This window comes from Pleurodeles waltl, chromosome 12 (assembly GCF_031143425.1).
Source record: "Pleurodeles waltl isolate 20211129_DDA chromosome 12, aPleWal1.hap1.20221129, whole genome shotgun sequence".
Classification (NCBI taxonomy): Eukaryota; Metazoa; Chordata; class Amphibia; order Caudata; family Salamandridae; genus Pleurodeles; species Pleurodeles waltl.
In genome coordinates, this window is record NC_090451.1 from 32336562 (window position 1) to 32357190 (window position 20629).

The following is a 20629-nucleotide window of genomic DNA, read 5'->3' on the forward strand; positions in this document are numbered from 1 at the left end:
CCAGATTCTGTTCAAGGGACTCTTTATTCTAGGAGGTAGCCCAGTCTATCACTCTGTGCCTCAAGCTGGCAAAACAGGGGTTGCAGACCTTAAATATTGATGGATTGTCCCGTGTATGTTCAGACATTACAGGCACGTTTGGTCACACCCCTCGCAAGACATTCTAGTTGGGTGGAATTTTGCAAATTCTATGCACGGTCAGCAGGCATCACGTTGTCTGCGAATTATCATTATCATGAAGTTTATTGCATATAATTAGTACATACAAAATATTATGAAATACCAGTACAACAGTAGTCAAACATCAAATTCAGTTAAAACCTAATCTACATTAAGTAAAATCCAACAAAAGCAAGCAATGATAAAACCGATCAACAGTACAACACATTGTGAATATAAAACGTAGAATTAATCTGACTGAACCGGAGCCTGCTCTCCTTGAGGCATTGCCGACAAGCTCTTTAAAGGAGATCAGAAAACTGCACAATCCGACTGGTGTGGATGAGACAGAAAGCACTGCACCCAGGCAGACTGAGTGGCTCTGCTCGGGAAAAGAGGGTTAAACCAGACATTTCTAAACCAGCTTACCAGGGTCCAAAAGAAAAATAAACAAAACAACGACAGCCCTCAAAGGTTAATAGAGAAGCTATTTCATATGAACTCTTCCTGCGGGCTTTCCCTTCCACAGCCAAACCTGGGAGTCAGAGAACTGGTCTGTGTGAAAGCAGAATAAAGACTGTAGCACACAAGGTTTTCAGTTTTCAGAGGTAGCTGTTAATGCCAGGTAAGAGCTTTGTTAAAGAGTACCTACAGTTGGAACATTCACCCATTTCTGCTCCCCCGCAGTGTTAAACCAGCAACGAGATCTGCTGGATCTTGCAAGGAGCAATACCTATTCTCCCCAGAAGATTTAGCTGGGGTCTGCTTAACCTGCTCTAGTTGAAGTATCTCACACAAACACACACACACAGCTTATTAAAAATAAAAAAATACCACTTTCTATTTACCAGAATTTGAGTTAAATAGGAGGTCTTGCCATAAATTACTTAATTATGAGTAATGGTAGTAACTCCTACTTTAGACGTAACCGCTAATACCTCCGGGTGGATTAGGGACCCTCTCCATAGTGCATAGAAACATTTGTTGGGTTGTACAAAGCACACAGACCCAATTAATCCTCCACAGGTCCACTGGATATGCGCCCTTTGCTATTGTCCTGTGAACTGCTTTAGACTTTGCTACAACAGAGCCTGCTAGTGAGGAGGTGCCTCGGATCAATTCACAAGTATCCTGGGCCTTTTCTATACACTTAACCCTACTATCCATCCAAGAAAAACGTTTAAGCAGGTAATAAAATGCTCTGATTTGTCAGGAGCGATTCCTGCAGGACAGAACTTGAGCCCACAAGCCATGGGCCCAGTGGAACTATCTTTGACCCGTCACTGTCAATGAAAAGCTTTTCCACATAATATAAGCTTTGAAGGCTGACATCAATAATTTCAAAAGACTGTTGTCATATCTAAAAGCACAGCATCACTTGGGAAAGTTAGCACAATGATAACCTTTTCAGAAAATGTGATGGGTATTAACCGGAGGGATGCAATGCCACTGTTATAAGATAAAACCAATCTTAGAGCACTGTGCATTCTCAAGCTTCGTGCACAAAGCATTGACAATCAGAACAAAGATACCATTACATGAAGGTTTATATAAACTAAAGTTTAACAAACCTTCTACCAACATGTCCAAAAGAGCTTGAGTTGTACAGCAAAAATTAACTCAAATTACCCTATGTATTATCAGAGGTAAATTATTCAAAAAATATTGTAAATTTAATGTATTGTTTGGTTACTGCTTTAAAGAATCAGATTCTCATGAATACTAATTGACTTTTCCTTCAAGCTAGGGAGGGTACGTCCAGGAGCCTACTCAAAAGGGTCCATCAGGTCATTCATACATGAATCAAACTGAAGCATGGCTAATGTGCAGTGTTGGTGGACACCTTGCCGGGTGGAAAAGTGTTAGCCAGCTGCCCCCATCAGCCTTCCTCCTGTGTAAATATAAGAGTTGTTCTTGTGCATGGCTACGACACCCCACAACTAATACTGTTTTAGGCCCATCTCCAACAGTGCCGCCTGCCAAGTGGTGATCTAGGATGTTGAAGGCCTGGTGCAAGTAAAGAAAAGCAAAACAGAAAGGATGTTTTATGAAAACATACTTGACAAACTCAAAAATGTCGTGGAGTCCTTTACCTTTACTGAAGCCTCTTTTATCTGAGAAATAACCATATAGTTCAGTTTGAGGGAAATACTTTGGGTACTAAAAGCGAGGAGGCTGGTCTTGAGCTACGCTGTCATGGTACCTTTGCCCTGAAGCACTGATGGTCAAGCCCACCCATTATTGTTATGGGCCCCATCTTCCATTCTCCTCTAATGCTGCTTCCTCTTGAAGAAACTCCTCCAAGGACACTATGTAAAAGGGAGTTAACAGTGTGTTGGGGTTGGATACTAAAGGAGGAGGGCCAAAACTACCACAGTGCCGAAACCTGCTAAACTCAATGCTTGAAACGTGCAACTACAAACCAAAGGGGGCAGAGAGGTACTAGGGATAGCAGGAGAACATAGGCCCCTGACAGACAACACCAAGGAGAGCAGGCAGTGGCCTGACTCCATCCACAGGATCTCTTGCAGCTGCCGAGATTAGGAAGCAGACATAAGTGATGGTGAGCAGGATGTACACATCTGCTGTTAGCCATTCAAATCGCTGCTTCCATATCTGAATCATTCAACAGCCACCCTCGCTTTTGTACATGTGGGGGCAGCCCTTCAACCGTGAACTATTTCTGTAAATGGGGGTGGGGGGAATCCGCAACATCTCAGTGTTCAGCAGCTTTGATGCTATGAGCTAAAGTCCTCACTTTTGACCCATCTCAACCTTGCTACGCTTTGGCACCAAAGGGTATTAATCCTGCAGGTGTCCTCTAGTCTGTTGGTGGTTGGAGGGGATATTTCACAAATTATTATATATTTTTAGCCATGGTTGTAGAAAAGACGACATCAGTAGAACATCTATACAGTCTTATTTCTAGAATTATATAGGGGGAAAATACAGACAAGATAGGACCTGTGCTTTCTAATTTGGTTAACAAAATGAAAATCCCATTTTACAACTATTTTGAACAAAAGACGAGTTAGAGTGACCACACCTTACTATAATATTGACAACAGCTTGACATATCCTGAGAGTCTGAACCACTAACAATGGCAGCTTGACGGTGCCAGGAGGTGGGGGTAGGTATATATGTCTGCTGACGAAGACTCAGTGAAAGGATGCAGACTAATCCTTCACGAGGCGTGTATGAAATGCACAAGTACATCTTGGGAGTACGCAGGCAGAATCATCCTTGCCTTTTATTAATTGTGCATGTGTTAGGAACAAAAACATTCATGTAGCTGGTGGATAGCGTTCTCCTTACTGCAGCTGGGAGCCATGCTGTGCACAAGGAGAGAAATGCCTCACACAAGGGAACTGGATGCCAGCTCTGCGCTTGTTGCAACAAACCAGGAAAGGCTCTGCTTAGCTTGAATGGTTCACACTGTGAAGTCTACCTAGCTAAGTAACTGGTGCATGCAGACACTGCCAGTGGAGGCTCTGCACGGCTTGAAGGGCACACCACTGGCCAGGTTGTCCTTGAGGAATTGGAACATGTAGCCTTCAGTTCTTACACAATGCCCATTTGTAGAGCAAATACATCTGAGCCAATAAGAACAGCAAGACAGCCTAGGAAAATCTAGGAACCAGTCCCTAATACTACAGAGCAGACGCATCCACATGAATTGCCTACAGGTTAGGCAACCAATATTGTCTTTTCTAGAGGACTCAAGTCACACCTCAGAAGAAACTTGGAAAAAAAACTCAAATCAGGAATGACAGTCCACCATCACCACTGTCTGAGAAACCCCTTGTAAGACCCGGATGTGATCTGTTTTTTGTTAAATCCAGCTCTCTGAATGTGAACCGAAGGATTCTTCGAGCTGGCGCTCCCCTCTCCCCAGTTCAGTAGGTTTTGACAACGTCATAGACGTATATGTGGAAGTCATCATTGAATTTGATGAAGTAGACCGTGGGCTTGGATGGCACCTGGTAGATAAAGATTCCAGTTTTCTTCACTCCTTTCTCGTTGACGTATTCAAACGGCTTCCCAGCCAGGCTCTCATCCCCCTCCACTTCGGAAGAGCCCCGGTCTGGTGGCAGCAGGAATTTGTTCTCTAAAGTTAAAAAAAAAAAAAAAAAAAATTGAAGGCATACATCAGAAAATATTCACAACTAGTACGAAAGGGGCTGAACATGACATTACGTATCCACAAAAAACTTAAACGGAACAACACTTAAATAATCAGACTAATGTTAATCAGTATACAGTGACGGATGGTGTGTTCATATTCAAGATGTGAGATTTCTAAGCAAGATGTGAAACTGCACTACCGTCTTACTTAGTAAACGAACAAAAAAATTATAAAATAAAACAAATTGTTTCTACAGACCTATGAAAATCCACTTTTTAAGCGGATAGTGCGAGTAGATAGATTCTTTCACCTTATAACACTCAGAAAATTCGACAGATATTATAAACAGATTTCAAGGCCAAGCATCAAGTCTTAACTAGGCTTGCAACAGCACAAACCTCAGTCGTGGGCGAACGTCCAAACCTTCAACCAGGGAAACGCTGCAGTTTCAGTAACAAGAGTGTCTTCAGTAGTGAAAGGGAACATTGAGGTGATGGCAAGAGAACGCTACTCGGAGAACTTTAAAACGCTCGCAGTATTTGTGAAACTGCTTCAGCATCCTGAATCCTTTCAGGAATCTTAAAAGCTGAGCTGTAGTGAGAAGATCCTTCCTGCCCCCTCATCTATAGAAACCAGGAAGGGCAGAATGCAGGCCTCATGTATCGAGGGAACAAACCAGCACCATAGATTGGGGAAAGCTTTGATAGAACAGCCAAACAGAAGCGAAAGGCGTTCTTAACATCTATGGCAGAGGTTCCCAACATTTTGACTTCTCTCGACCCCCACTTTATCATTACTGGAATCCGGGGACTCCCACTGAATCATTATTGGAATTCGAGGACCCCCCCCCCCCAATGAGACATGACTGAAAGTTGGGGACCTAATCTGTTAATATTTAATTTTCTAAGCAGCTGCGGACTCCCTGAGGAGCCTTCGCGGACACCCAGGTGTCCCCAAGACCACAGGTAGGAAGCCACTGATCTATGGTATTTAAGTGCAGAAGACAGCCACAGATTATGCTGACTCTACAGTGTGAACATAGGCAAAATAAATCTTAACACAATGCGGGGACAGAACACACATTTTAAGGATTGTATTAAAATATCTGTTACAAGTGTTTAGAGTGGGGGAAGGAAGAGTCAGTTTATTCAAGTGTACAATTGAGAACTGACACTTTAAAGTACATATGGAGGGTAATTGATCCCACTTTCAACATGTGTTTTGTCTTACTTCTCAGGACTTTGTCAAGGCTTAGTCAACTTTTTCCTAGTGTTTAAGGCCCCCTAACTACAAGAGATCGTTCAGGGGCTTCGCATTCGTGGCAAATCATAAAGCACTAATTTCAAGGAATATTCAGTTTAAAAAAAAAAAAAAACATATTAATAGAGGTTCCCCACCTGAAATAGCTTTTATTGGGAGAACCCCAATATAACTTACTCATACTTGGACTTAAATATGTTCTCACTAGCAACTGCGAGTCTCATAAATGCGTGGTTTGGGAACGATCTACGCCCCAATTGTATGTGAATTACCTCCTATTCGAAGGTGGACGGTAGGCATATCATCATTGTAAATGTGATCCACACAAGTTCAAGGACTCAACCACTCTTCTGATCATTTAAAAAGTCCGGACAAGTATAATCAAACACATCACCTGTGGGAGAGTGGAATAATCCCCATGTGAACATTACACTGACAATTCTAATTTGGATATGAGAATAAACTTGTGAATCTTTCTGCCGGAGCCCTAGGAATATATGCCCTGCTGTATTTGCGCTCATCTAATCAAATGGAAAATAAAATATAAATCAGTCGTCTCCCATCTTCAAGAATGTCAATTCTTGAATACTCCGCCATTAACAGTCGGTCTGAAACGGATTCTTCACTAGAGCAGATAGATTTATCCGAAGGAGGCACCGAGAGGAGGAAGGCATGGAGACCTACCAGGTCCCTTCCATTACCTTTGTCCGTTAGGATGCGCAGGTCCCCTATCTCGTAGTCCTCGTGTAGGTGGTACATGTAGAGGACGGGATCCTTCTCGTAGGTGATGTAGTGCCAGCTGCTCATGATGGGGGCATGGCAGAGCACCATCCCGCGCCACTGTACCTTACTGCCATCATCCTTCTCGAAGACGTGCTCCACGGCCTTCCCAACCAGCTCTTCTGCGATGCGGAGCTCCTCCGCAGTGGCGTGAACTAGAGCGGGGAGAAAAAGAGGAATTGAGGGTGCTATCATTCTGTGTGTTTCTCAGGGCAAGTGACCGTGGGGGCATCTAAGATTATCTAGGACGATCGCCACATGCCCTGGGGGAAATATGTAGGGCGTGCTTCGGAGAAATATGTAGGGCGTGTTTGAGAAAAGCTCGTGATAATGCAGCACAACTTCCATCACAGGCAGGGGAAAAAAAAAAAGGTCCAGCTGGAAAAGCTTGTAAACCATGTAAGCCACAAATTCCTATACATTTAGGCATTTTGCCGCATCTTTCAAAACATCTGCCTACTCATCTATAAAGCACAAGACCCTTACACTGGTATGGCTGGTACAGCAGTACATTAAAGAGGTGGTTAGCATATTGAAAGAAATGAGTACTGTGTGTCAGTTAAAGGGACGGTCAGCGTATCTTCAAAGAAGCATCCAAGAAGGCCGTTCACAAGGGATATAAGTGGGAGCAGTGTTGGACTTGGCTCTCTCTGCAGGGTCACCCCAAACTCTTTGCCTTCACCCTCCTGTTTTCCGACCCCTTTTTGTTGGCTTTTAGGACTCCATGCGTTTACTGCTACTAAGCTGCTTCTGCTCTCCCCTTTAAACATGATGGAACTAGCTTGCACCCAACTGGCACATTTATTTTACTTGCAAATCCCTAGTAAAGTGGTACTACACGTACCGCAGGCCTACAAATAATATGCTGCTAGTGGACCTGCAGCACATATCGTGCCGCTATCTTATGTAGCCCTTTCAAACATGTCTCAGACCTGCCTCTGCGGCCCGTGTGTGCAGTTCTAAACTGTCATACTGACCTGGCAGACTAAGCCTTTCGCCGGGCCTAAACCTTCCTTTCTAAAACATAAAAGTCACCCCTAGGGTAGGTCCTCAATAGCCCATTAGCAGGTTGTAGTGTCTTTGAAAAGATGGGCATGTACTTTTCACTTTTACATGTCCGGGTAGGGAAAAGCTCTTATGTTTGTTTTTTCACTACTGCAAGGCCTACCTCTCCCATAGGCTAACATGGTGTTTCCTTATTACATTGAATATGTGATCTAAAGCATTGTTATTTCATACCCTCTTTAATGGGAAAAGGTGGATTTAAAGTCAATATTGAAACTGCCACTTTTAGAAAGTTAACATTTTCTTGTCCCAACCCTGTGGTGTCTGCTGGCTGTACCCAGTCACATGACTAGATAAACCTGGCAGTTGGTCTCTGTGTATTGCTCCAAGGTGGTGAAACAAAAAGGGAATACATGTTGTGTGGATGTCCCGTCTCTGACTTCATTAGGGAGGCAGGCGAAACTATTAACAACCACATGTGCACATCACAAAAGCTCTGTCCTCAGCGCACTCACAAAGTGCTGAACACTAATCTTTTGTGCCCCTAGACAAGCTGGGGCCAAGGCAGGTAGGCAGGAAATTCCAAACATCTTTACGTGTGGCACCTTCTAGAACCATCTTTTACTTCAAAAGATGGCACGAGGATAAATAGTGGACCCTCAGATCAAACTTTTCAGTACACTCCTGGACCTGTAGAAAACTCGAAAGAGGGACTGATGTGCTGCTCTGCTGCTAAGAAGACTGCTACTCTGCTGCCTAAGTGAGAAGGACAGGACCTGCATCTTCAACCACCAGAGTGACTACCAGAGCTAGTTGGCTGGCTTCCTGAACAGAGCCTCCGGGACAGAAAAGGTTCCAACCACATTGAACCCTGCACATGGACTCTGCCTGCTGTGAGTTTTGTCCACTAAATGGTGCCACTTCAGTGCTTTGGAAGTGGGCCTCAAAGTACTCTGCCAGCCCAGCTGTGGCCCTAGCAGAATTGACAAAGTGCGACGCATTACAGTTCTGCATCAGAACCACTGCTGTGCAACACATCCCCAACTCAGGATCTGGTAGCCCCTTGGAACCACCTCTGCGCAAGGCATAGATGTAGGACCTCACAATTCAATCCCTGCTGAACAACGTCTCATCTATGCACGACCTCGCACCAAGCCCTGCAGCTCCTCATAGAGCGCCACTACGTGATGCAGGAGTTCCCATTGCAGCCCCACAGCTCCTCTGAACTGCCACTGTGCAACGCATCTTTGGTGTGAGACCTCACAACGTTCTGCAAACAGGATTTAATGTACTTTGTTCAGCGGGCCTAACTTGTATCCGGCCCGACCTCCACTATGGTCGGCCTGAACATGTGGCTTTGTCCTTTTCCAATGCGACCTGATAACCACAGTTGGCACTATGTGCTTTTAAGCACTATTTCTATTTAAATCTTTAACACTGCGTATCTCAGGTTCTCTGATTGGATTTTTGTTGTTTTGGTATCATATCATTCATTCAGTTTACTCTATTTTTCTTAATTAGTGTGACATTTTCTGCTGTTGTGGTCCCACTTTATTACTGTTTGTGTTCTGCATATATACTTTACACATTGCCTCTAAGTTAGGCCTGACTGCTTTTGTGCCCAGCTACCAGAGGGTTAAGCACAGGTCAATCTTGAGTTTGCTTGTTTCACCCTGACAAGAATTGTGGTTGCGGCTTGTGTGGGGTTTCACTTCCCTCAACCAGTAACACAATTTTCCACACGGAGTCTTCTGGTAGCAAAAACTAAACTAGATGTCTGTAGGGAGCTGGCGCTGTATAAACTATATCAAAATGAAATATAGTGTGCACAGAGTCCAGGGGTTTCCCAAGAGGCTTAACAGAGGCAATAATAGATAATACTAATGATCTATTTGTGAGAGTGTGGTCGAGTAATTAGGCTTATCAGATGGTGGTGTTAAGCAGTTGTTGTACACACACAAGCAATAGAAGAAACACACACTCAATGACTTAACTCCAGACCAATAGGATTTTATATAGAAAAAAATGTGTTACTTTACTACTAGAAAGAACCACAAGACTCCGTTCAGAAGTAAATACTGTTGCAGATAAGTAGTAAGCATAGACAATGTAACTTTGTTTCACTTTAGTCATGTAAACAGTTTTTAAGAAAACAGAGAATATTTATTTTATAAGTGGACAGTGCATTTTCAGAACAGTTCCTGGGGGAAGAAAATAAAGTACAGTTTTAGAGGTAAATACACGACTTACAGTTCCAGTCTCTGGGTTATAGGTAGTCCACTGTTGGGGGTTAAAGTCAACCCCAAACACCCACCACCAGCAACCCGGGGCCGGCCTAGTGCAGAGGTCAAAGTTGAGCAGTTTAATGTGGGCTCCTATGGAGTCAGGGGATACTCTGAATTCGGTCTGCCAGCAGGTAAGTACCCACGGCTCAGAGGGCAGACCAGGGGGAATTAGAGGAGCACTGGAGGGGCCCCAAGCAGGCACCAATCCCACACCCTCAGCGGCACTGGGGTGGCCGGGTGCAAACAAGGCGTCGGGTTTACAATGAAACACTGAGGGGACCCCGAGGTCACTCAGGTGCTGCAGATGAGGGTGGTGGGGGGGCAGGGGGGGGGGTGGGATTAGTCTCAGGCACACCACCAGTCGGACAGGGAAGAGGGCCACCTGTTGATAGTCACTGCACCGGGTGTCGATTTCTCCAACGCCTGGGGGCTGCAAGTGCAGTGGGTCTTTTGGCATCGGTTATCTTCGTACAGGGCAGTCACAGTTAGGGGGCGGGGGGGGGGGGGTCCGGTGGATTCCCTCTGCAGGCATCGTTGTGGAGAAGTCAACCCAGGATAGGCTTTTGGTCGCCGTCACCTTGGAGGGGGGTGGGGTCCTCTCTGGTCGGTTGGGCCACCTGGACTCTGGCCGTGGGCATCAGGTCCAGAGTGGTTAGGACTCACGCTTCTGGAGTGAAGTGGGAGTCCTTCAGAAGAGGTTTCTTCTGTTCTTCTTTGGACAGGGCTGCTGTCCACGGGAGTTCCTGATACTCTGTGATGCCGGCGGTCCTCTGGAGATTTTTCCAGACGTGTCACTTTTCTTCTGCATGTTCTTTGAAGCAGGAGGCAGGCCGGTAGGGCTGGGGCTAAATCGGTTGTCGTCGCCTTTCCTTCTCTGCTGGGGTTTCGCTAAGCAGTCCTTCTTGTGAGGTCGTCAGGAATCTGACTAGCTTGGTTCAGGGAGCCCTTAGATACAAGATTTAGTGGTGTTTTTAGGGGTCAGAGGGCAGTAGCCAACGGCTACTGTCCCGGAGGGTGGCTACACACATCATGTGCCCTCTCCCTTTCGGGAGGGGGCACATTCCTAACCCTATTGGTGCCTGTCCTCCAAACCAAGAAGAGGGATTCTGCAAAGAGGGAGTCACTTCAGCTCTGGCCACTTTACGGGTGGCCCTGGCTTAGGTGGTGACTCCTCCTTGTTTTTCCTAATTATCCCCCTGGACTTGCCACCAAAAGTGGGGCTTTGTCTGGGGGCTGGACATCTCCACTAGCTGGAGTGCCCTGGGGCAATGTAACACGAAGCCTGAGCCTTTGAGACTCACTACTAAGTATTACAGGGCCTGCAGGGGGTAGGTGTGAAGCGCCTCCATCCAGTGCAGGCTTGGTTTCTGGCCCCAAAAAGCAGAAAGGCTCTCACCTCAGGGGGTCAGAAACCCGTCTCTCAGAGGCAGGCTGGCACAGACCCGTCAGTCCTGCACTGAAGGATTGGGTAAAATACAGGGGGCATCTCTAAGATGCCCTCTGTGTGCATTTTTTAATAAATCCAACAGTGGCATCAGTGTGGGTTTATTATTCTGAGGAGTTCGATACCAAACTTCCCAGTATTCAGTGTAGCCATTATGGAACTGTGGAGTTCGTTTTAACAAACTCCCAGACCATATACTTAATATGGCTACACAGTACTTACAATGTCTAAAAATGGACTTGGACACTGTAGGCGCATATTGCTCATGCAGCTATGCCCTCACCTGTGGTGTAGTGCACCCTGCCTTAGGGCTGTAAGGCCAGCTAGAGGGGTGGCTTACCTATGCCACAGGCAGTGTTTTGTGTGCATGGCATCCTGAGGGGGATGTCATGCCGACTTTGCCTTTTTCTCCCCACCAACACACACAATCTGCGGTGGCAGTGCGCATGTGTTAGGTGAGGGGTCCCTTAGGGTGGCACAACACATGCTGCAGCCCTAAGGGACCTTCCCTGGTCACAGGGCCCTTGGTACCACTGGTACCTTTTACAAGGGACTTCTGTGCCAGGGGTGTGCCAATTGTGGAAACAATGGTACATTTATAGTGAAAGAACACTGGTGCTGGGGCCTGGTTAGCAGGATCCCAGCACACTCCAGTCCGCATCAATATCAGGCAAATACTGTGTGTGTTTTTTTGGGGTGGGGGGGCTACAAAAATCAAAGATCTAATCGAGACAGCTGTGTTCCGCAAAACCAATGCAAGTTATTAGATATGTTTTTATATTATCCTTGTCAATTTCTGCATTTCATTCAATATTTAGGCAGCACTATGACAGGCCAGAAGTGTCACAGATCTATGCCATAGATCTGATGTAACTAACCCGATACCGAACGTAAAAAATACCGACGATTTTTCCGAGATTCTAACTAACTTTCCGACCCGAAACCCGGAGCGAAAAGGAACACGTCCGAACCCGATGGCGGAAAAAAAACAATCTAAGATGGAGTCGACGCCCATGCGCAATGGAGTCGAAATGGGAGGAGTCCCTCGGTCTCGTGACTCGAAAAGACTTCTTCGAAGAAAAACAACTTGTAACACTCCGAGCCCAACACCAGATGGCGGGATGTGCACAGCATGTGTATCTGCAGCTACACATGCCATCGAACATATATATACATACATACATACACACACCCACCCACCCACTCTGGGCGCAGAGACAACGCGAGACATTTTGTTTACAGTTTAGTGGGCTACAGCCCACCCATAGCTACCATTGGGGAGCTGCAGCGCTGCTCACATTTGCTTCTTTTCTATTTGTCATGGTATGCATACTTCATGCTTTCTCTTGAGTTGGTCTCTCCCCTGGAGCAAGGACCAAGTACTTGTGTTCTTCCACTGCTCATTTTTGGAGCTATTATTTTTTTTGGCTTTCAAGCACTCCATTCGAGTGCTTGTGTTTTTAGGCCTATACGTTACTTCTCCCTCCTCATCCCACACTGCCTTCCCCGTCCCTTTTTCATCTCCCACCCCGTCCCTTTTTCATCTCCCACCCCGTCCCTGTTTAATCTCCCTCCTCCCGCACTCTGTTGTTTTTTTCTCCCGCCATCCGGTCGTGCCTTTTCTTGCACCAAGCATGTGCCCTCCTCCCTAGCAAGTAGCAGACATTTCAGGGCCAGCATATCTGGCTGGCCTCCCTTCCCCCAGTGGCGTCTCCCTCACAGGCAGGAACTGGCAAGGCTCGATTTTCATTTAATGACCGGCGCATCCCAGAGACATGCGATCACCTTTAACCTTCTGATAGTCCGGCATCCTGTGTTGCCCCCTAGCATAAGAGAATTATCGCCTCTGAGAAACCCAGCAGCACGGTGACCAGTGTGAAGGAAACTTCAAATGTACTTTTCTGTGGTAAACAAATGCATCTTATACACAAAGGAAAGGTTTATTCCACCTCCAGCAGGCTTTTTTTTTTAAGGAGTAGTTCATTTGGGAAATCTAAATGCAGGCCATTCAGTGAAGTCGACAAACTGAACGACCAGTAAAACTACTGCATGTTTTCTTAGCTGTTTGTCAGCAGAGCACCAAGCTTTGCCCACCAAAGGGTGGCGTCCAAGTTGAGTCCATAGTACCATACAGTATACTTCCCGTGGACAAGGCTGTCTGGAGACAACGTTGACGGCAGCTGAATTGATTCTTCAAGGGCAGTGCCTTATAGCCTTTAATCCTGGTGGGACAGAGCATGTCAGTTGGACCCAGGTAAAATCCAATGAGTTCCCTAGTGGTTATGCATTGTCTAACCTGTTTGTAGCATGTGTCTGCTCTCCTTGGTGCATGCCCTACCTAGCCTACTAGAGGTAATTGCATGTAGCATAAAATGTTGGTTGCCTGCAGAGGGCAAATGTCATGCTAGCATCCAGGTCCTTAGAGGTGCCTCTCACAACCCATTGCAGTCTGTGTGGTTTACTGCACTGCAGCAACATGTATTCAGCCAGAGCTTGTCTCTGCCACGACACTGGTCAAAGCGGGCTTCATTTTGTTCAGATTTATGGTATCTGCTTTTTGCTGGTCTCAGTCATGTCTGCTGCCCCCTCACCTTAGTGCTTTCGCAAAAGGTGCTGAGAAATTAGAGACTCCCTTCCATGCTCAACAACCTGCCCTACCTCCCCAGGAAGCTACAACAGCCTGCAGTCTGTCGCGTAATGCACAATGATGCCCCCAGCAGAATGTGAGGAGGGGTCCCTCAGTCTCAAATATCTCTTAGATAGTTATTGGCCTTACGGTGAATGAGGCACCCATGAAAGGCTGGTGAATGTACTAATCTCACACCATTGCTTTGCCTGTCCCACCCTAATAAACACACCAGAAAAATACACTTCTATTATTTCATGATCATTTTATTTTGGGACATCTTTCTGCATGTGTCAAGTCATGGTGAATTAACCGTGTACAAGTGACATTGCAGAGTCCGCTGTAGCCTTGCGGAGTCACAGGTTCTTTTTCTATATGCTACCCAACTGCAGACAAGGGCAGAAATATATTCAGTGATTATTTAAATTAACACTTTCTTGAACACTCCCTGAATCACTTAAGTTTCTATGGAGGGTGAGCCCACCCCAGGGGAAACAATAGGTCTCGCATTTACTTGAGTTGGAGCTATTGGCATTATAAATGCATAACTGGACTTTTCTGCCACATTAATTGGTCAAACCAGACACATATTTTGATCCTTTCTGCCACATAATTCCAGTGGTCATACACACAACTAACGGGCTAGTATGCCTCCTGGAATATTATTATTTATTTATTTTATTTTTTAAACAAGGCACTTAAAACACAAACTACTCCCAGGTGCGAAACATATGTACTTGGCAGTTGTTACAGGAGACATTGCCCACGGGGCGATTAATAAATAATTATACTCCAAGAATGCACGAGTACTGGATCACTGTGTCCCTTTACTGCAGCCTAGGGAGGCAAACGAAACACCCATGATTTTTCATACGATTGAGGAAAGCCATCTCACATGATATTAATGATCCTTAGCTAGTCTTGAACTTCTGCTTTGTATTTGTAGCTTGTATCACGTTATAAAAATAAAACTACAAGTCCCAGAATGCAAAGCAGAAACAAACTAAATGAATCACGCATCAGACTAGGAGGCTGGAAAACTCTATGAATACTACTCCGAGGGCTGGCTTCCAACTTTACAATATTACAGTTGGAATGCCCTCTTGAATAGTAGTGTATCATATCAAAGACACAGCAAAGCCAGGATTTCAGCACTATACCGGACTGTTTTCTACATGGTCTGTAGCTACAGCTCATGAGCTGGGGTTGGCTACCTGCATAGGGTTTGGAAGCTGCCGCAATGCACACATTTCAAAGGTATTTATTAAGGAGTTCAGTAAAGTTGTAATACTGCACTCAAACAAATCACTCATTATTCCTAGAGGCTATGAAAAAAAAAAAAAACACACCTCCTTTAAAGCAGAAAATAACTTTAAAGTGCTATGCAGTAACACGGCTGCTGCATATAAATATGAAAACACTAACAACTGAGGCAAAGTAATTTTAAAGTAATCTTGGGCCTCTATATTCCATGTCCAGCCACTCCTGCCCCCTTCAGCTCACTGCTACAGCTGTATTTTTTTTACATTTGTGATGTTTGTCTTTTTAGAGTGCATCTAGTGTAAAAATGTCAAAATAACTCTAGCAATGTATTTTCTTTCTGGAGGGGGAACGTACTTTTGTCTAGTGCAAGCTTGGAGTCATAAGTTAGCACAGAGTGTTAATGTGCCTGCTGCAAAGAACGTGTACTAGAGCGAGAACAGCTTTGTATTCCCACCTCCGGGTCAAATCGCGACTATTAAGTCACTCAAGATCTCTGCTGTGCGTCCTGGTGACCCTTTGTTTTGTCCACACTCCCTACCACCTGCTTTTCATTCCACAGAAGACCTCATTTCCCACACTAACCATAATGACACCCTCTAGGAAAGTGTCCTCTTTCTTGGCATGGTTACCCCTATTTTCTGCCTGTTGTCAGTACGTTTGACTGTGTCTACTAGGTTGCTGCTAGCGAGGACCCCAGTAGGTTTGCTCTCTCCCCTAAATGGTACCCTTTTCTTCCCACAATTGTCATACTGGTCCCCCCCCCATGTAAGTCCCTAGCATATGGTACCCAGGGCATTGGCGTTCCAGGGGGTCCCTATGAGATGCAGTCATTTTTCTGCCACCAGTAGGGCGCCCCTGCTCATAGCAACTGATGAGGGACAGGAAGAAGAGAGTGATCTCTTCACCACTGCAGCTGATGGCTCAGTGGATGGAGTGGTCTTAGCAAACTGCCTTACTGAATCTCAGAAGGAAGCCTGCAGGAACCTCCTAAGCAAGTTCTCTGAACTGTTCTCTCCGACACCTGGTCAGACTACATAGTGTGAACACACCATTGACACAGGAGCCAGTTTGCCTGTTAAAAGTAAAATTTACAGGCAACCTGATCATGTTATGGATTGAATCAAGGCTGACGTGCAAAAGATGCTTGACCTAGGAGTGATTCAGCACTCTTGACATCCCAGTGGCACTGGTACCAAAACCTCACTCACAGAATGGTAAAAAAGAAATGAGGTTTTATGTAGATAATAGAGGGCTCAACTCAGTCACAAAGACTGATGCTCACCATATACCCAGGGCAGATGAGCTGATAGATGCACTGGCTTCTGCCAAATACTAAGCACCTTTGACTTGACTGCAGGATATTGGCAGATCAAATTGTCACAGGGTGCAAAACCAAAGACTGCATTCTCAACCACAGGGGGGGGGTGTTATCAATTTACTGTTAACCCCCCTTTGCCTTAAAGAATGCACCTGCCACGATATAGCTCTCTTTAGCTCCTCCTAGGATGACCACCTGGTCCACTTGTGGAATGTTTTGGAAGCCCTGCAAAAAGCAGGCCTCACTATCAAGGCCTCCAAGTGCCAGATAGGGCAGGGAAAGGTTGTATATCTGGGCCACCTGGTAGGTGGAGGCCAGATTCAACCACTGCAGGGGAAGATCCAGACTGTCTTAGACTGGGCTCCCCCTATGACACAAACCCAGGTATGAGCCTTCCTGGGCCTCACTGGATACTACAGGAAGTTCATTAAGAACTATGGCTCCATTGTAGCCCCTCTTAATGACATTACATCCAAAAAGATGCCCAAGAATGTTTTGTGGACAGCTAGCTGTTAAAAAGCTTTCGAGGACCTGAACAGGCCATGTGCTCTGCGCCACTGTTAAAAAGCCCTGATTACTGAAAAACACTAATTGCCCAAACTGATGCTTCAAAAGGTAGGGTTAGGGGGCACTTCTTTCTCAGCTCAACACGGAGGGCCAGGATCAACCAGTTGCTTTTATCAGCAGAAGGTTGACCGCTAGAGAGAAGCGTGGGTCAGCTATAGAAAAGGAGGCATTTACTGCGGTCTGTGGTTTGGCACTTACTTCATTGTTCAGACCACAAGCCCCTTCTATGGCTTAAATAGATGAAAGGTGAAAACCCCAAATTGTTGAGGTGGTCCTTAGCCCTATAGGCAATGGACTATACAGTGGAACATATACCTGGGAGTAACCACTTCATCTGGGCAAGGTTAGCTTTCTTGTCCTTCGTTTGAGGGGATAAGGAGGGGGGTGTAGGAAAGTGCCCTCTCTCTTGGCATGGGTACCCCCATTTTCTGTCTGTTGTCAGTATGTTTGACTGTCTACTGGGTTCCTGCTAACCAGGACCTCAGCAGGTTTGCTCCCTCCTCTAAAATATACTTTTTTCTTCCCACAATTGGCATACTGGTCCCCCCAGGTAAGTCCATACTATATGGTACCTAGGTACCCAGGGCATTGGGATTCCAGAGGATCCCTATGGGCTGCAGTAGTTATTCTGCCAACCATAGGGAGCCCATGCAAATGGTTTAGCAGGCCTACCATTCCAGTCTGCGTAAACGGGTGCATGCACCTGATTTCACTACAGGTCACTGCACCAGGTCACTGTAAGTCACCCCTATGGTAGGCCCTCTCAGCCCAGACAGCAGGGGGCAGGTACCTGTGTGTGAGAGTAGCCCTGCACTAGCAGGGATGCCCCCACAAAACTCCAGCATAGCATAATTTTACTGGACTTCGTGAGTGTGGGGATGCCAATTTATATATGTAGTGGACATTGGTCACTACCCATGTCCAGCTACATAACGGTAACTCCAAACCTGGGCATGTTTGGTATCAAACATGTCGGAATCACCCAATACTATTGCATGTATTGGAAATATGATTCTATGTACTCTGGGGGCTCCTTAGACGACCAACATTGCTACCACCAGTTGTACATGGTTTCTCGGGCAGCCCAGCTGCTGCCACCCCTCAGACAGGTTTCTGCCCTCCTGCTGCTTCCTCTGATCAAGCCCAGGAAGGCAGAACAAAGGGTTCCCTTTAGGAGAGGGAGGTAACACCCCCTCTCCCTTTGGAAAACATGTGTGACTGGCTTGGGAGGGGTAGCCTCCCCAAGCCACTGGTTTGCTTTGAAAGGCACATTTGGTCCATCTGTGCATAAACCAGTCCACACTGATTCAGGGAATTCCCTGCCCACCCCCCCCCCACCCACCCCAGACCCCCATCCGAGCTCTGGTGCAAAACTGGACAATGGAAATGGACCACTCCCCTGTCCATCACCACCCCAGGGTGGTGCCCAGAGCTCGCCCAGAGGGTCCCTGGTTTCTGCCATCTTGATTCTAAGGATGGCAGGGAACTCTGGGAGCATCTGAGTGGCCAGGCCAGGCAGGTGATGTCCAAGCCCCCCTCCTGATACGTGTATGCCTGGTTAGGTGACCAATCCTCCTTCCAGGGCTATTTAGGGTCTCTATCTTGGGTGGGTCCTCAGATTCAGCTTGCAAGATTCCAGCAGGACTCCTCTGCAGCAAATTCTGGCCTCCGGAGCCGCGACTGGACAGTCCAGGAACCTACAAGCTGCAGGTGCACGAGGATCTGCAACATTGTATCCAGAGTTCCTGCCAGCTTTGCAACACTTACCTCACTGTGCATCCTCAGAAGACTGCAACTCTTCATCCTGGACAAGAAGAAGAAGGAATCTCCCTTGGAGAGGAGCCACTCCCCTACAACTGCAGGCACCTACAACAAGCAATGACCGGCTGCATGGATCCCCTCTCCTGCTGAGCTGCATAAATCCTGCATCATGGGTGGTGGTCTGGGGTAGCCCTCTTGGCCCTCTCTGCCAGCTGTCCAACTTTGGTGGAGGTAAGCCTTTGCCTTCCCACGCCGGACAACATCCCCATGCACTTCGTCTCTTGCAGCTGCTAAGACTAGTTTGCTTCTCCTCCAAGGGATCTTCAGGCGGCGTGCAGCTCCAGTCCCCAGCACTCCTTCCTGAAAATACCATCCTCCTGTTTGGTTCTCCCGCGGGTGGGATCTAATTTTGTAGTGCTGCGTGGGCATCTTCTGTGTCCCCATCCTGTGGGTCCTGCCTCTGCTCCTGTGGACACACTGCAATGCTGAGGGTCCCCTGTGACTCCCCCTCCTGGGTTGAGTGCTCCTGGCCTTCCTGGTCCCCAGCAGCACCTCTTTTTCACGGACCTCGAGCTTGCCTTTGTCAAGGCTTGTTGGTGGAAATCCTGCGCCGACACCTGTCTGCAATCTTCCTTCCGGCGTGGGACATTGCCTGCATCCATCTAGAACTCTTAAACGGCTCCTGGGCTGCAGTGCTGACCTGTTCAGAACCGCTGACAAACTCCTGCAGCCACAGCGTATTACATCAGAATCCTCCTGGACTCAACTGACTCTTGGACTTGGTCCCCCTCTCTCCACAGGTCTCCCTTCTTCAGGAATCCACTGCTGGTTTTCTTGCAGTCTTCTCTGGGTGTCTTTCTTCTTTTCCTCCTTTTGGGTGGTTTGGGGGAAGATCAAGTTTTTTTTTTTTTTTACTCCTGCATTCCTGGTCGCTGGTGGGTACTGTAGTACTTACCTTTGTGGTTTTCTAATACCCCCAGCTCCCGTCTACACATTTTACTTACCTAGGAGGGGGAGGGTACCTTGTTCGCATTCCATATTTTTTTAGCATATGGTTCGTGCTCTCCCTAGAGTCGCTATTGGTTATAATTGTTTTCACTGTTTTCTAACCTTTTTTATGCCCATTTCAGATTGCTAGTGTCTATATTTAGTGTATTACTTATCTCCTAAGGGTGGGTCACCTATCTAGTGATTTGTGATAATCTGTGCCAAAAATAAAGTACTTTTATTTTTTAACACAGAGTGTTTTTCTTTCTTGTAAGTGCTGTGTGACTACAGTGGTTTTGCATGAGCTTTGCATGTCTCCTAGATAAGCCTTGGCTGCTCAGCTAGAGCTACCTCTAGAGAGCCTGGCTTCTAGACACCGCCTACACTTCACTAAGATGGGATACTTGGACTTGGTTTAAGGTGCAAGTACCGTGGGTACCCACCACACACCAGGTCAGCTTTCTACATACCTGCCTACAGCTTGCCCAGGCATGCCGGGCAATGGTGCTTTCAACACACCTCAGGACCTAGAAAATAAATGCTTTCCGATGTGCCCAGAAGCGCAAGCGCCAATAAAACACAAATACATAAATATTTACCATGCATTATCTAAGAAGGTAAATCAGTAACCTACAGAACACACGTATAAAAGCCAAAAGCAAAAAATTAAATGACTTATTAGGTAAAAGTGTGAACAGGTTTGTGCTCTATGCGTCATGGCGGCCACAGAGCGCAGACAAAAGAAACAAGTAGTTTGCACACGCCGAAGTATATCGGCAATCATGTAAGTATCCTTGTAACGGGGTCGGTGTCCAGGGTGGTAACCAAACCGCACCAAGGCGGGACAAACGTAAATCATTTACCAATGACATCAACTGATTTCTGAAAGGCAAGCCCAAAAACAAATTCAAGTGATTGGCTTGAGGTGGGCGTTGTTAAAAGCCCACAATACTTACAATGGGTGAAAGAGTTTGTGCGCTCCACCTAAAAACATTCCTTCTTACAGCCCATGCTTGATTTATAACTTCAGGACCCATCGTCGCTTTT

General features: G+C 46.3%; 1 protein-coding gene across 1 annotated transcript in view; it reads right to left on the reverse strand.

Annotated features, from left to right (window-relative positions):
* Positions 1-224: 224 nt before the first annotated feature.
* The window catches only part of LOC138267001 (spindlin-W-like), a 33262-nt gene continuing 12857 nt past the window's right edge, over positions 225-20629 (reverse strand). The window contains exons 4-5 of the mRNA XM_069215843.1: positions 6248-6481; positions 225-4268 (exon numbers count right to left, since the gene is read on the reverse strand). Of these exons, the coding sequence (XP_069071944.1) occupies positions 4057-4268; positions 6248-6481 (446 nt within the window). The 3' untranslated portion in view covers positions 225-4056. The remainder of the gene's footprint in view (positions 4269-6247; positions 6482-20629) is intronic.